Consider the following 15,873-nt stretch of genomic DNA (forward strand, 5'->3'; position numbering starts at 1 on the left):
TCCAATAATATGGGTTCAAGTGAGGCTTGTAAACTTGTTCCAGGAGTGAAGGATGATGATGATTCAGTCAGAGATGGTTTGATGAAATACCAGTTTAGAATGGTAGCAGCAGCAGCAGAGAATATGTTGGAGTCCAGGTGGATAAATCAGCCCAAAGGCAGGAGGTAGAAGTAGTAGAGTAAAATAGTATGTCCAAATCTGTTCCAATTCCTGTGTCAATTCCCTGGATTAATTCTCATTGCACTTATAATTTGGGAACGTGACCAGGGTCCCAATGTGACCTTGCCTGTTGTTTAAATAGAAGTGCTTTGGGCTCTGATTATGGATGAACTGATCAGAGTAACAAGGAATTTGGGATATCAGTTGAACCTTGGAAGGAGAGGGGTTGGCAGGGCAATAAATATCAATGTGCAATCAGCTGGAACTAAAGCTGCGTACACACGGCAAATTTTTCTCGCCCGATAATCGGTATCGGCCAATTATCGGGCGAAAATCTGCCGTGTGTACAGTCGGTCGTCGTCCATCGTCCGACGACCGTCCTGGCGGATCCATGGACGATGGACGACGACCGATCCTAATGAAAGGGAAGGGGAGAGCGCGCAGCAGGGTGCCGCTCCGTCGCTCTCCCCCTCCCCTCTCCATAGAGCATGAACGGTGCTGTATGTACAGCATCGTTCATGCATCGTGCAGTCTTTTCTCGTTGGAAAGGATCGTGAAAGATCCTTTCCAACGAGAAAAATTGCAGGTGTGTACGCAGCTTTAGGGATAGTGAACAGATAAATCTATGAGGAGATTAAAGTTGGTGCAATAAATTCATCTACAATGGGAGACGTACCATATACAATCAGATAAGGGTTGCAGGGGAAAACAATTGCATACACAGTGCTGAGATTTGGCAGAGTGGGAGACGTACCATATACAATATCAGAAGAGGGTTGCAGGGGAAAACAATTGCATACACAGTGCTGAGATTTGGCAGAGTGGGAGACGTACCTGTAGAATTAGAGATAAATGAACATTAGTTGCAGGCAGATGAAGATGGTGAATTCATTCAGCAGTGATGTTAGTAGAGAATGATAATGATGATGATGGAATTCCCTGGATTAATTCCCATTGCACTTATATTTTGGGCACTTGAGATTTGGGCACGTGACTAGGGTCCCAACGTGACCTTGCCTGTTGTTTAAATAGAAGTGCTTTGGGTTCTGATTATGGATGGACATAAATATCGGTGAGTTATGCCTAAGAATTATAGTCTACAATGAAAAATAAATTTCCATGCAAAAAACTGTACCGGTTTTTGCATGGAGATTTGGACAGAATTAGACCGCTAGGGAGGTTAAATATAAAAACACTCTGCCCATCAAAATGCACTGCCCTGCCCTGTTACACATTACTGCCACTTCTAACACTTGAACTCAAATTTCCTTGGAATGGTAAACTTTCACCTTTATTTTTGTTTCCCTGCACCTCTCCATTCTAGAGAATTTGGTGTTCAAGGTAGAAAAGTGGACAGATATATGTAAATGAGCAAACAGCGTATTTTGATAGAGATTTTTTATGTTCTCATAATGCCATAGTATTTAATTTTTTTTTTTTTGGGGGGGGGGGGGTGTTAGCCACAAGTGTCCTCCACTTGCACCTACATCTTCGGTTTCCTACGCCTCTGTGTTCCAGAGAAGTTGTGATTGTGATTCAAAGAGGAGAAGCAGTCAGGATAGCATAGTATTACTAGTAAATGATTTGTGAAAGATATGTATTAATTTAGGGCCCACCCCAATGCTTCTTTCTATTTAAGGGGCCCTAATTTGCAATTTCAATTTTGGGCTCTTATTGGGCTCTTAATTTGCAATTTCAATTTTGGGCTGACATACTTTCTTTTGAAACAGAAACACCAATGTTCAATTTTCACAAGTTCTAAACTTGTGACCCCCATTTTTGAAAATGAATTGAAATTAAACTAATAGTATAATAACATAAACTAATAAACTAACATAATGGGTTATTAATATTTAATAACCCATTATGTTTATTTTGATTTATTAAAGCTCTACAAGGCTGGAGGGGATACACTTTCATCATTTAAGCTGGGTGATACAAAAAACCTGGAATGGATTTCTTCAAAGTTATTTGGTATTTGCTAGCAAATGTTTTTCAGTACTGGACCAGATCCATTCCAGGTTTGCTGGATCACCCAGCTTCACTGATTAAAGTGTATCCTTTCCAGCCTTGGAGAGCTTTAAAAAAACTGGCCCATTATGCCAGGTATAGTAGTCTCTGAGAGCATATGTAGGAGCTACATGTATATGTAATATTAAGTACTGACTAAGCATCCTAACTTTTACAAATAAAATCGCTATACATGTTAATTGACAACCATAGGACACTGCAGTCTAATTGCATTTAGTATTAAATTTTTATACATGTGAATAGTTGACTGATAGGATTACACAGGCATACACAAGGCTGTATTGATATCTGAATTTCAATTTTCTATACTATGCCTGTAATAGCCTGCATAAAGTGATTTCAATCTCAGAAGCTAATCAACTACAATATGCCTTTAGGAATGTCCTCGTTAATTGATTTCACTACAGAGGTTCTTGTTTTGTATTGGAGTTGTTTAAGGAATTGCTTTCATATTGACTTACTTGGGGAAGAAGGAAAGTGGCCTGAAGGCTGAATACATGAGCCCTAAAGATAACCATGTAAAATTTGTTGTTGTGTTAGGCCTTATATTAAATTAAATCATAATGCTAAAACCAGTTACAGTATATTATAATATAAATATTGACATATATTGGACCAATGTGTAATTGTTGCAGTTAAGACTTTAGAAGCATTTTATATGATCTAGCATAGCGAAACTCAATACGTTTCTCTTAATAATAAACTGCTACAAGTGGGCATCCAGAATTTTGTCTTTTGGCTCTGAGCAGGGATGTATTTTCCATAATGGCACTCATGGGCAATTGCTTAGGGTAGCTGAATTAAATGAAAGCACTTTTATGTACTTTCAGCATTACTTTAGCTTGCACTGAAAATATTTTAGTCTTTGTTTGCCCAGACACACATTTTAAGCCAAACACATCCCTTTTTCCCTTTTATTAAAAAGGCTTAATATAAAATTGGGTGACCATGGCTGTTGCTCAGAAAGTCCAAATACACTGAATTAATCAATAAATTACACTGAATTGGTCAAAATGGAGAAATGTATTCTTCTTTGCAAAATCCTTAAACATAGTATTGTCACCAACATCCTGGACAGGGAGAAGTGTGAGCGCATATCCAAAATGAAAGAAAATATAAAAGCATGCAGTATTTTTAATATAAAATAGTAACCAAAATTAAAGGTGCATGTGGTTTTTCTGTAAATTAACGTTATAGTTTATAAGGGGAAAAAAGTTTATTAAAGCTAGTAGAAGGATTTATTTAAACTGGAATATAGCATAAGGTTATTATGCAATAAACTTTCACCAACTTTAAAAACATATTCTTCAGATTTTACTTTGCCTATACCTAACTTTGATTTATGGAAAAGCTATGTGCTTTTTATTTTACTTAGGCTATGTTCCCACGGGCCCCCCTATTACCTATTTTCTATTTATAGGGCTTGTTCCAACAGGTCCTTTGACCTCTTGTCTAGCATTTTGCTGATAACACTGTGATCAGGAGCTTTGCAATTAACTTGCAACGTCAGCAGCCACTGACTTGGTCATTGAGTGACTTAAGTCATTGTCTTCTGTCTGCAGAAATCTGTGTAACTCATGGAGGTTATTGCAAAATTTCATGGCAGTACAAGACTTCATCTGCTGACACACATTGGACTACAATATAGACCAGCTGCAGAATGCTGAGCATTGAAACTTCCCTCTCTCTAATTTTTCACCAGACCCTAGTTGTACCTGTACTACTTTGCCACATGGACAACACCAGGTCATGGGCCCCAGGCTCTCCCTACCAGAGTGGAGCAGAACAGAGTGCTTCAGTGTTGGCACAACCAGGGATCAGATACCAAGGTCCAGTAGACGACAGGCAATACTTCTAGTCAAGATGAACCAAGATCGGGCAAGCAGCTGGCAATAATCCTAGTCAGGATGGACTGAGCTAGAGCAAACAGCAGAAGCATTTTATAATTTTCAATATAACCTACACTGGCATAGACTCTTTTGTGTCATTCGTATTTTTTCTTATGTCTTCAATATATATTATTTTAAAATATTTTAAAATAAAACATACAGTTTTACTATTGTACTTTCACAATGTTTATTGGAAAAATTCAAATGTATTATTTTCCTTTATTTTTACATATGCGTGCAGAGGTGGACATAGTAGTTTAGATGGCTGAATTAATATATCATGTCATAGACTGGAATGGGAGATAAATGTATATTTCAATATCTCAAGAAGACGATGTTGGATCAATTTCTAATTCCAGTGACCTTAAAGAGAAATCGATACTTTTTCAAATAATGTTTTGATGCCACATAAATTGAATAAAGCAGGTCTAGCAGATAAATGCTGCACAAGCAGAGTGCTTGATAAGTTTTCTTTGGTATTTTCCAAAATTTCATCAATATGTTAAAATTAATACTTTAACAAAGTGACATTATGCTGATACATAGGTAGCGGGAAGTGTTAGCATCATAATTGCATTTTTAAAATATCCAGAAATACAATGTTACAGTTGTTGCATTTCACATTATAGAATATTTGGCATCTCTTTGAAGCTCAGAGAACTTGCTATGTACATATTGTATACAAGACCTCCTAGCAGGGTGCTCCTTGGTTGTGTTTGTGTCAGTCCTGAAGACCAATCTAACTCACACACGTTGCTCCAACAGCTTTTAGTTTTTCTACATTTCCTAAATAGTTTAGCACTGTGATTACTAGTCTCACATTAGGCTCCTTTTATCTGACGTTTCACTGGTAGGAATCCATTACTTTCATTGAAACACATGGACCGGTAAGATTCCCAAAAAGGAAAGTCTGAGGGAATGTCTGATTCACTGATTAATAAATGTAATCATATGTATAAATGAATTATATTTTTTGGTTCTCGTATTAACCATATTCTAAATGTAAATGTAATTTGCAGCACAACACTGCTGAAAAAATACCAAAACATAATTGATCGGTGTGCTTCTATCCTTTTTGGAGAAAAGTCCTTGCACCCAACACTTTAGTTACATTGTATTTGTTTCCCAACAACTCTTGGATGTCGTGTGTGCTGCCTGTCTTTCAAACAAAAGAATATCAATGATCTAGGAGTATGGACAAAAACTAAATAGACTATTTTCAGTAACAAAACGTTTCCTAAAAAAAACTTTAATTTTCCTATATTCCTTCAGGGAAGTAGATCTGCTCCCCACTGGATACTGAAGTGTTACAACACACCACAAATTTTACATAAGTTTCCATAAAATACATTCCATTGGTTCTTTTGAGTAATCCTCTGTGATTGGAGGAAAGGCTACTCACATGACTTTTTAAACTTTTTAAGGTCATGTGATCTTGCTCTTTTTCCATTTGTTTTTTTTTTTTTGCATTATACTTGTATTAGAAAGCAATGAGATCTGAATGGAAAAAACATTTCATAATATTTTAAAACAACATAAACCACGAATAGGTATTTTTTGGCAGTTTAACATCCAAATTATGTGATTATTACCACTACAATGTCATACAAAGGTAAAAAATCAATCATTTTTATTATAATGGAATTTTAAAAACACTTCAAAACTAGGCACTCATTTATAGATTTGGTTGTTACAGCAAATACACATGGAATCTTTAGATGAACAGTGTCTCCACGCTTTTCGTTCACTTCCTCAGGAGGTCTAGAGAGCTTGCATATAACACAGAGGTAGGCATATGACCTAGCCGGTAGTTTGTCCTGGCCTAACGCCCCCTGGCCACTCCGGCCTAATCCCGGCTGGCAACCCATGGCGGAGTCAGAACAAACTACTGAAGCCGGAGGCACCAGAGCTCCCAGGCCGCATGCGGCTTTTAAGCCTCCGTGTTGTGGATCCCTTCCCTATTTACCGTGGCTGGCATTAACACTTTCGCCGTCACGGTAAATAGGGAACATTCCCTCTCCTCTGTATGCATTGCAGAGGAAAGGGATTTCACTTCAGGTGGCGTACCTGGGGAGAGGGGTGGAGCCATTAGGGCAGGACTCGAGCGAGAGTCTGGCCTAGTGTGATCTTGCCTACCCCTGAAATGGCCTAGTGGCCAAAAAAGTTTGCTGACCTCTGATATAACAGAACAAAATCAATAAAAATTCTTTCAACAACTGACAAATAATAATTCAATTAATTCAATTAACTCAATAACTTACTATTCTTGTTCTTTTTCCCAGATCACACGTGTGCTACAGACATTTCAGTTAATACTGGGCATTGATGTCCAAGGGATGGGGAACTCAACATCCACTTTTGAATTTCATGTATTTACCACTTTCACAATGAAATAAATATATAAATAAAATAATTTTCATTGCCAATATTCCTCAGCAACACCACCTAGAATAATAGTGAATAACTACAATATCCAGTGTAGTGTGACCACCAACACATACAAAAAAGTGACCCAAAATACAAAAATTAACAACCAGTGATATCTGTGTCTATGTGACTATACTAATCTCATGTTTGCCATAAAATTATATAATTATTATTACTTGTCTTTCCTTAATTGCATGTTAAAAATAGTACCTCTATCAATGTAAAAACTAATTTGATTTAAGTCACATAAGATGAATGTAGCCCAAGAAATGATAAATGCTAAAAATGTAATCCAAATATATATATATATATATATATATTTATTTATTAAAAAAAATATGTTAGCATTATATCTATTAGCAATATTTCCAGCTGTACAATTTATCATTTATTAAATAGGGGCTATATCTTTTTATCAATGACAAGACATTTATATATTTTTGTAAAAGCCGAAACAAGTTTTTTGTTAAGTTTTTTTTATCCAAAGAAATTATCACACTGCAAATATTTATATCTGGAAATGTATAGGTTACTATGCAATAATTTTATACAATGATAATATCAGTAACTGAACATTTTTTAAAATTATTCTGTTGTGTTACTTTCTAACACTTTTAATGTTTCTTCTGCTTCGTCTAGATTTTTTTAAATCACTTCTGGAAAATGCACAAAGATCCCTAAATGAAATATTTGTAAGGACATATGGGCTTTTGTACACTCAGCATTCAGAGGTATTCCAGGATTTATTCATGGAGCTCAAGCGCTACTACACAGAAGGAAATGTCAATTTGGAAGAGATGCTAAATGACTTTTGGGCGCGTATTTTGGAACGCATGTTTCAGCTGATAAATCCTCAATATCATTTCTCAGAAGAATATCTTGAGTGTGTAAGCAAGTATATTGACCAGCTGAAACCATTTGGGGAAGTACCAAGGAAGCTTAAAACTCAAGTAACTAAAGCTTTTATTGCAGCTCGAACTTTTGTCCAAGGTCTTGCAGTAGGCCGAGAGGTTATTAACAGGGTATCCAAGGTAAGAACAAAATCCCCATTTACATTGTTTGCTAAAGTTTAACATTTTTCTTTAAACTGTATATCTCAGCAAAACTTATTTTTTGTCTAGCCATCTATTATATTACAAAAAAAAACAACTTTGTGTGTATGTTGCTTTAAAGTTTTTTGTTTTTTTCACTTCCTGAGTAGTCAACACATTTCTCATTAAGACCAGGAAAAATCCAAGAGGATATTTCTTTAAATAGGTCCTGTATAGTAGTAAATACTGTTAACATTGGTCCTCTATATTTTACTCTTTGGAATGTCCCTCAAAGGAATGTCTTTGTTTTTAGTGCTTAATCTGTCGTTTCCCATATAGGCTCTACTTCTTTAATATAGAACCTAAATTGGCAGAATGTATAGAAAAATAAATTTCATTTGCTTTAATTCCCAAAACATTTGTACATAAGATCAAGTTATTTCAATATTATAACAAATCTAGGTTTATGGTGTCTTTTATTCACCTTTATATTGTTTTTAAATTTGAATGTTCTGAGCTTTTTTTGAAATCAAAAAGCTTATTAAATTTATCTGCACTTTTGCATAATCTAAAAATCAAAATAAATACCCAGGAGAAGAAAAAAATATATATTTAGAATATATGTATAAATACCTGGTTGAATTGTGTTAAAAACTGAAAGTTTGATGAAAATCAGAAAGGATAGTGATAACTGTGTGGTTGCTACACAGAAACAAAATAATTAGTTCACCTGCCCTTGTACATCGATTCGGGTAATTGTAATCCTATTACAAGTCCAGTTACGATTAAATTGAGTTGCAATGAAAAAATGGAGACCTTAAGATAACATCTCTCAATTTATAGAATAACATCTTAAATTAAGGTACTTTCTTGTTCTTCTCTATTTACTTTTTCATAAGAAGTTGTAACAGTAAAAAATAAACCGCTTCATTTAAATCGTCTTCTTTTAACTTTGGTTTCCAGATTTTAACTGCATCAAAAAGGGGCCACAGCATAAGAAATTTACTGTGTTCTGCCAAATGTGTTTTAAAGGGATTACAACTAAGAGACCTAAGAGGCAATGAGACCTTCATTGAACCAGTAAATGGAATGCTTGAATGCCTATGTTGGAGATTTAGAGGATGATTTACTAACAAACTAATTTTATGTTATCACAGCATGTTTGTGCTTGTTTTTAAAATGACCCTTTCCTTTAATCTTTCAAAGCTGTAATTCAAATGGTGTTCTATTAAGCAAATAAAGAAAGGTTGCAGCTAGGAAGTTTATATATTCTCTGAAAAAAACTTTGTCCATGCTGAAAATGAAAGGTTATTGGTGAACCCCATTTGTATATTAGTTGATTTATTTTAGATCCTTTTATTCTAGAATAGACTGACAATCGTTTTGAATGAGTTGTCTAACAGATGGGTGTCATCATTTTGATGTTGGTCCTATTATTACTGAGGAAGCAGAATTTGCAAAACGCGTCAAAGAAATTTGGACTGAGTTAGTACTTTTACATTGCCACATTTGTGACAAAGATTAGAAGATGTTCTTCTGGTTTGTAACGTATAAATAAATCATGGTTTTTAAAAAGATTTATGTGATATTGTGATATGATTATGAAGATGTCTCAAAAGTCCTTAGTTAAGTTGTTAACTAGTCCCAGTTATTATGTTAAAAAGTCTATTTTTATCTGACTAGCTTTTGACTTACTTCTTACCTTAAATTGACTTTCATCTAACCTGCATTTACCTTCCTTCTGACTCCTCTTTCCCCAACCTCTTTACATTCATCTAGCTGCTTTTGCAGACCCATAAAACGATTGTACAAGGGTCCTTTGTTGTTGTTATCATCTACAGAATTGTCAGTTAGGTTAGAATTCTCTCCTTTTAAACTATCCGTGCACACATCAGTATTATGTAAACGTTTCTGACATGAATTTAATAAAACTATTTCGATCTCTCTCTTCGTTTAAATGTATAATATACAGTATATAAATATATATGTACTGTCCTAATAGATAAACTTTGCTTTAGATAGCAATCCTTATTGATACTTAAGGATTAAGTCAAAGCATGGCTAAGTAACTAAGTCTTAAGGGAGGCATGGGTACTTAATGACGGAATCAGTCTGAGTCAGTGAGCAGTGTAGTTAGTGAATCAATTATTGAATTAATCACATTAATGAAATAAAGATTCCTGTGTCATAGGGAGGTAACCATTTCCATACTTATCAATACAACATTGTAAGGATTATTCACAGCATACCACAATAATTCTGTAATCAATGCTCTTGATTTATGTCACTTGCACATGCTTTTTATTCCTCAACCATTCTCATAAACTAACAGCCAAGAAATATGTATGCCTGTCTTGTACCAGATATCATTCTGTTTTGTTATGTAATTAAATAGTCTGGAGTTTTTTAAACTTCTAAGAATCAACTATAGACATAAACGGGACTTCTGGTTTATCTCTGGCGCACAAAAACACAGTGTTGCTGTTGCATCCGGACAATTTAAAAATATAATGGGTGTGAAGCCCATATGTTCACATTCCAGTTCTCTTTGTTGGTAGCTTACTAGATAGCTACTATACATGGAAATAACATTTAATGTAATCATGGTTTATCAGAGTTCTTCTTCTTAACAGGCCCAGCCACTCCTTTATTTAATTTATATAAATAATCTATTACTGCCTACTTTAAAACCTTTACTGCACATTTTGATTCCATGGCTACAGAGCACACTGTAATCAGCAGTTAACTACATCAAAGTATGTAAAGTAAGTAAATAAGTGGAAAAACTACAGACACTTCATATCAGGGCTGGAGCAACAAGTCCATTTACATCAACAGTTATAGCGTGAAGCTAACTTTTTTTTAAAATTCATAAAAAGTAAGGAGGGAGGAAACCTAAAATTCCATTGCTATCTGGGCTCTGTTATTTTGATTTCCTTTTGCCTCCTGGCCTGATGACAATGATTTCCTTTAAAGTATGAGTTAAAGAAAGTCTTATACTTATACTGACCTCTCTAGCAACACGTATTGTGATATAATTCATCCTCTAAGATCACAAAAGACACCCCTAAGTTGGGTTTCATTCCGTTTCCTAAAGCATTATATATATATATATATATATATATATATATATATATCTATATATCTCAAATTCCTGCTCTTCAGAAAATGTGAATATTTTAATGGCCAAAGCCTGAGCACAGGTGTATCTAATTAAAAGGTTTTCATACATTGTTCTCTCTGCTTATTAGATATTTTTGCACAGTATTTTTTTTTTTTTTAAGGAGACCTTTTGAAAGTGTAAGACATTTTTACAGTGCAGATGTGTGGCAATCATTAAGCATATGTACTTACACTTTTAATGATCGCTTCTTGACATCCTGCAATACTAGTAATAATAATTCATAGGATCGTGCAAGTCTGTAAGAGACTGTAACCTGCCAAGGTTAATTGGCTTAGAATGAATCAATTATGGCTTATATTTTAGTAGAATAAAATTAAGTTACAGGAATTTGTTGGATGCTGCTCAAAATACAGTAATTGGATATGGGAGAAGACTAAAATATGTCCATGCATAGCATTAATGAATACAGCTCAGCAGGTGGGAGCGAGGTCATGTGCACCAAGGAATCCTAATATTACCATCTTCAGTTCATCTGAAAGTGTTTATCTTAATAATAAGTCATTTATATACATACTGAGTGATTTCCAAAAGTATCAGGTAAAACTGGATAGGAATTATGAATACATTAAATAGATGGCAAAACTTAAGTTTTGCATATTGGAACACATTGGAGACCATGGGAGTCAGCATTATTTTTTTTCTTTTCAATTATAGGATTATAAATTGTTACTCACTGGGGTTGATTTAGAAAATATGTAAAGGCTTTTCAATTCAATTGCATGTTCATTTTAAGATTTGTGCATTCACTTTGCAATATGAATGATAAAAAAATAAAGTGAATTTACTTTTATAAGGGAAGCACTGGACCAACCATCTAGACCAGGGGTAGTTGCTATATGTACTGCAAAAAGTTTGTAAATTAAGGGCAAATAGGCCACTAGGTTATGGTTGTTCTTGGAAAGAGGAACCTTTAAGTTCTCGCAAATCTTAAAGAAACACATGTTGTTCTGTAGAGATACACCGGGCTTGACTTATTAAAGTTCTCCAAGACTGAAGAATATAGACTATCATGAGTAAACCTGGATGATCTTACAAACCTGAATTGGATTTCTTATAAATCATTTGCTAATAGTTGACAATTGTTTCAGTCCTGGACCAGATCCATTCTAGGTTTGTGGGATCACCAAAGTTTCTTCATGAAAGTCTATCTTCTCCAGTCTTGGATAAATTTATTAAATCAAGCACAATGAGTCAAATAAACAATTTTTTTGTCTAAGATTATCAACACAATTTTGGTGTTACTTAAAAAATAATTGCTGCACCTCCATGTATTACCACCTTTAATCACCTACATACCTAAGTAGGTACCTAAGTTATATGTGGCCACTTTGAAACTTAAAACATGGTGTGGACTCTTTTGGTCTGGTGATTGAAAAAAATAAAATAAAAAATTAGGTATTTGAACATATGAAATTAATACTACTATCATCATTAAAGGGACATTTCTACTCAGTAGCCCAGCAGTTGGTTTTACTTCTTTCCTTCATCTTCCTTGTATTGTACTTATCTGCTCCCTTGCCCCTGCACATAGGTGAGCTATTCAGAAGTAACTTTAATGGTAATCTTAAAATTGTGAATTTCTACCATATTCTTCAATACAATACACTTATTTATATATAGTTGTAGAATATTATTTTAGGTACTTCATAACTTTATGAAATACCATTTAGAATGAGTAGTGCTTAAGGACCAGAGAATCTGGCTCTTGCGTAGAGATCAAAATGTGTTTAGAAAAAAATATTATTTGGTTACAGGATAAATAATATAGTGCAGAGTATAACATAGTATGTAAAGCTATAGCAAAATTCCTTGTCTAACTCTTGTGTCTGCTAGTATGAGTGTGTGATGTGTGTATAGGAATAACAGACTCTTTAGCTTCTTACATATGGAAGTACAGTTATAATCAAATCAATGCTCTTTGATATCCATGCCCAATTCAGGAAATATTACAGTATAAATTAGCATTTAGAACTTTTGTTTTTTCCTCATCTTTGTTTAGCTGGGCCGTCAATGGCTTGATTAATAAATGTCATATGTATAGTTTCCCCAATCTTGTGGCTTCCCAAACTTGGACAAACAAAATCATATAGACCAATCACTTAGGGATCTCTCATTATTATATAATCTATCCCTATAGAAATAAAAACAAGTATTGTTAGTAAAATTAATACCATTAATAAAATTCTAACAATACTTATTTTGAAATCTGGAATGTAATTGAAATATTGTTCAATTATTATTATTGACTCATATAAATTCATCATTGTGACTTTTTAAAATGTATGAATATCAAATATAAAATTATTACATATGAATATACCAAAATTTAAATGCATTTTCTAATACATTTTATTTCTTTAAATTCAATTTTTGCTTCATATTAGGACATGGTCGGTAGATGGTATGTTAAGACATTAAAGTGTAATTATATTTAAACAGCTAAATGCATTTATGAAAAACTGCAGTTATTAAATACACAATAGTCACCAACCCACACCAGGTTGTTGGAAAATCAAGGCTTATCACCAGACTGATAAAGTCCTCAGTCTTTTTTTCAGTTTGATTTACTAAAGGAGTAGATATATTTCTCTTTGCTAAGGAAATGTTTATTTATCTTAGCAAAAAACCTAACTTAAATTAAGAATATTGAGTTTACCAATCCAGTGGTGTGTGAATCAAAGGTCTTGTTTTTCCCCTTTCATATTGAGTTTTCAAGGTGAAAATGAATGCTTTAAGTTTACAAAGCTAAACGAGCATTTCCAATACCAGTAAATATACCTCAGACTCTAATCTAGTGTCAAATGTATGTCTGTCCATAACTATCTATTTTAGATTATTTGTGAGGATTAGAGATTGAGGAGATTCCCTGTTAGGATTTTATTGCTAAATCTGGACCTCTATTACAAAGAATAATACAGGGCTTGGTTATGAAGAAGCACAGATAACATATTGGCAGGGACTACAGCCTTTCTTATATATAAATATATACAAAAGCAAACCAAAAAACATGGGACTTTTCTGGCAGTAATATATGCAAAATGAGTACAACTAACATTTTAATAAAAAAGTACATATTTAAAATACTAACATTTATTTTCTTTATTCATAAATCTAGAGAACCCAATATTACATTTTAATAAGCATATATTTCCAGATTATTTTATCTATGTCATATAAGCATTTACAAAAATTTCATCCTAAATTAGAGTAACATGCAGACACAGAAACAAAACTTCCAAAGCTTTGTTGACCACAAACAGTAACCAATATAAATCTGAGTAGAAGCAAAAAAAAAAAAAAAATCAATCAAATATGCATTGCTGCTAATAAATGAAATACTAGCAATACCCTTTGAAAAGAGAATCCACCAACCTCTTATTAGTTGTAGTATAACACCAGAGTACCATAGGTTAATTAACCCTGCAATTTCTTCACCCCTTGCTCCATTGCTTTAAAAATCTCCTGCTCTCTCTCTTCTCTCACCTTCCTCTTGGTATCCCTCTGTGTACCACGTGACGGCACCCTCCGAAGAAGCCAATAGGGCTTAATTTCGGGTGAGGATTTATATTCCACCCTTGCATGATTAGCATGCTAGGGCTTACTTTCGGCTTAGGTCTTATTTTCAGGGAAACAGGATATATATATATATTTTTTTATTCTGTTGTCACCTTGACAGTGGATAAGGGTACATCTCTCTAATAGAGCCCCACGGGCTTACAATCCTCTCTTACTATATCCCACACTAGAATAAATGGGTTCAGCTAGATTCACACATTAAAATGATCATCCCTTGATCATAGTGCGACGTGATATCTGAATCCAGCTGTTAATTAGATATTGAACAAGGATTTTATACTGACTCCTGGGTGTTGTGACATCATTGAATGTATTTCTTTTGTAACTTCCCTGTACAATCATTATGTGGAACATCAATAGTTAATAACAGGTAATATTTCAAATATAGGTTTACTATTTCCCTTCAGTGATACACAGCGATGAGAATGCTCCCCAAGGCAATTTTGTGCAGCATGCAAGTTATGAGCTGATATATATATCAAAAAGAATTTAAATAATGGTTGACAGATATATTAATAGTGCTGATGTGGTAAAAGTTAGATGCATACAGCAGAGCCTATAAATTTATATCACTGACATATCATTTCTTTTTTTTATGATAAAAGAGGACAGGTTACAGATTGTTCCTATTAGAAGAAAGTGAAATACAATGTGGCGTTTGATAGTAATTAGAAAAAAATGCAAAGACCAGTAATCTTTTTTTTCATATGCAACATTTAATAATGTTAAATAAATATTTATGCAGAAGGAATTTCAAGCTTATTAACCTCACTACTTTGCTGGTATTATTATTAAAATGCCTTTGACGTTTTAATTTTTTTATATTACTGTATGAATATGAAATGCATTTCAGATAATTTTCTATAACATTGAAATGAAAAATTATAAATACACCATCAGCCTGACATTTTTTTTTTGTTTTGGATAAAGTTTGACAGAGCTGGAACATTTGATCATTTTCTATTGGAGAGCACGGGGAGATGTTCCTTCATTTATTGGCTTAGCTACAGTTCTCAGATGACAGATTTTGTACCATCAACAGTTTTGGTAACAACTGTAAAAACTGAAATTTCCTTTTAACTTGAGATTTCACCTCACTTCTGCATGTGTTACTGTAAAGAAAATATGGGTCACCAATGGTGACATCAATGGAACCAGTGCATTTTAGTGGTGTTCTACTTGTTCATAATTGAAAATATGTGTTTTTAGACAGATCTATTCTTTGAAAAGAAGTGTTTTTTAAGAATGGGATTGGGATATTATACAATGTTTACTGTAGAGGAATGGCCTTTTGTGGGTAGTAACTAAATGCATAAAAATAGGTATACATAAATTAAATCTAAACAATAGTAAACTGCGGGCCCTGGAATTATGGAAGGTTAGTTGGATGATGCAGAGAACCCGTCAACTATACTATTACAAGGGCAACAAAGCTAACACACTATTGGCTCTCAAATTGAGTGATCTGCAGGCTAATGCCTCCCCTGTGGCTATTAAGGATGAGAGTGGTGTGGTGAGATATGACCCTTCCCATATTGCCTCACAATTTGAGGCCTATTATACAAATCTATATCAA

At 34.0% G+C, this 15,873-nt stretch overlaps 1 protein-coding gene across 1 annotated transcript in view; it reads left to right on the forward strand.

The window, feature by feature from the left end:
* Positions 1 to 15,873, forward strand: part of GPC6 (glypican 6) — a 318,418-nt gene that overhangs the window by 118,488 nt on the left and 184,057 nt on the right. Inside the window, exon 3 of the mRNA XM_072411039.1 lies at positions 7,146 to 7,537. Within this exon, the coding sequence (XP_072267140.1) occupies positions 7,146 to 7,537 (392 nt within the window). The remainder of the gene's footprint in view (positions 1 to 7,145; positions 7,538 to 15,873) is intronic.

The sequence above is a fragment of the Pyxicephalus adspersus genome, chromosome 1 (assembly GCF_032062135.1).
Source record: "Pyxicephalus adspersus chromosome 1, UCB_Pads_2.0, whole genome shotgun sequence".
Taxonomy (NCBI): Eukaryota; Metazoa; Chordata; class Amphibia; order Anura; family Pyxicephalidae; genus Pyxicephalus; species Pyxicephalus adspersus.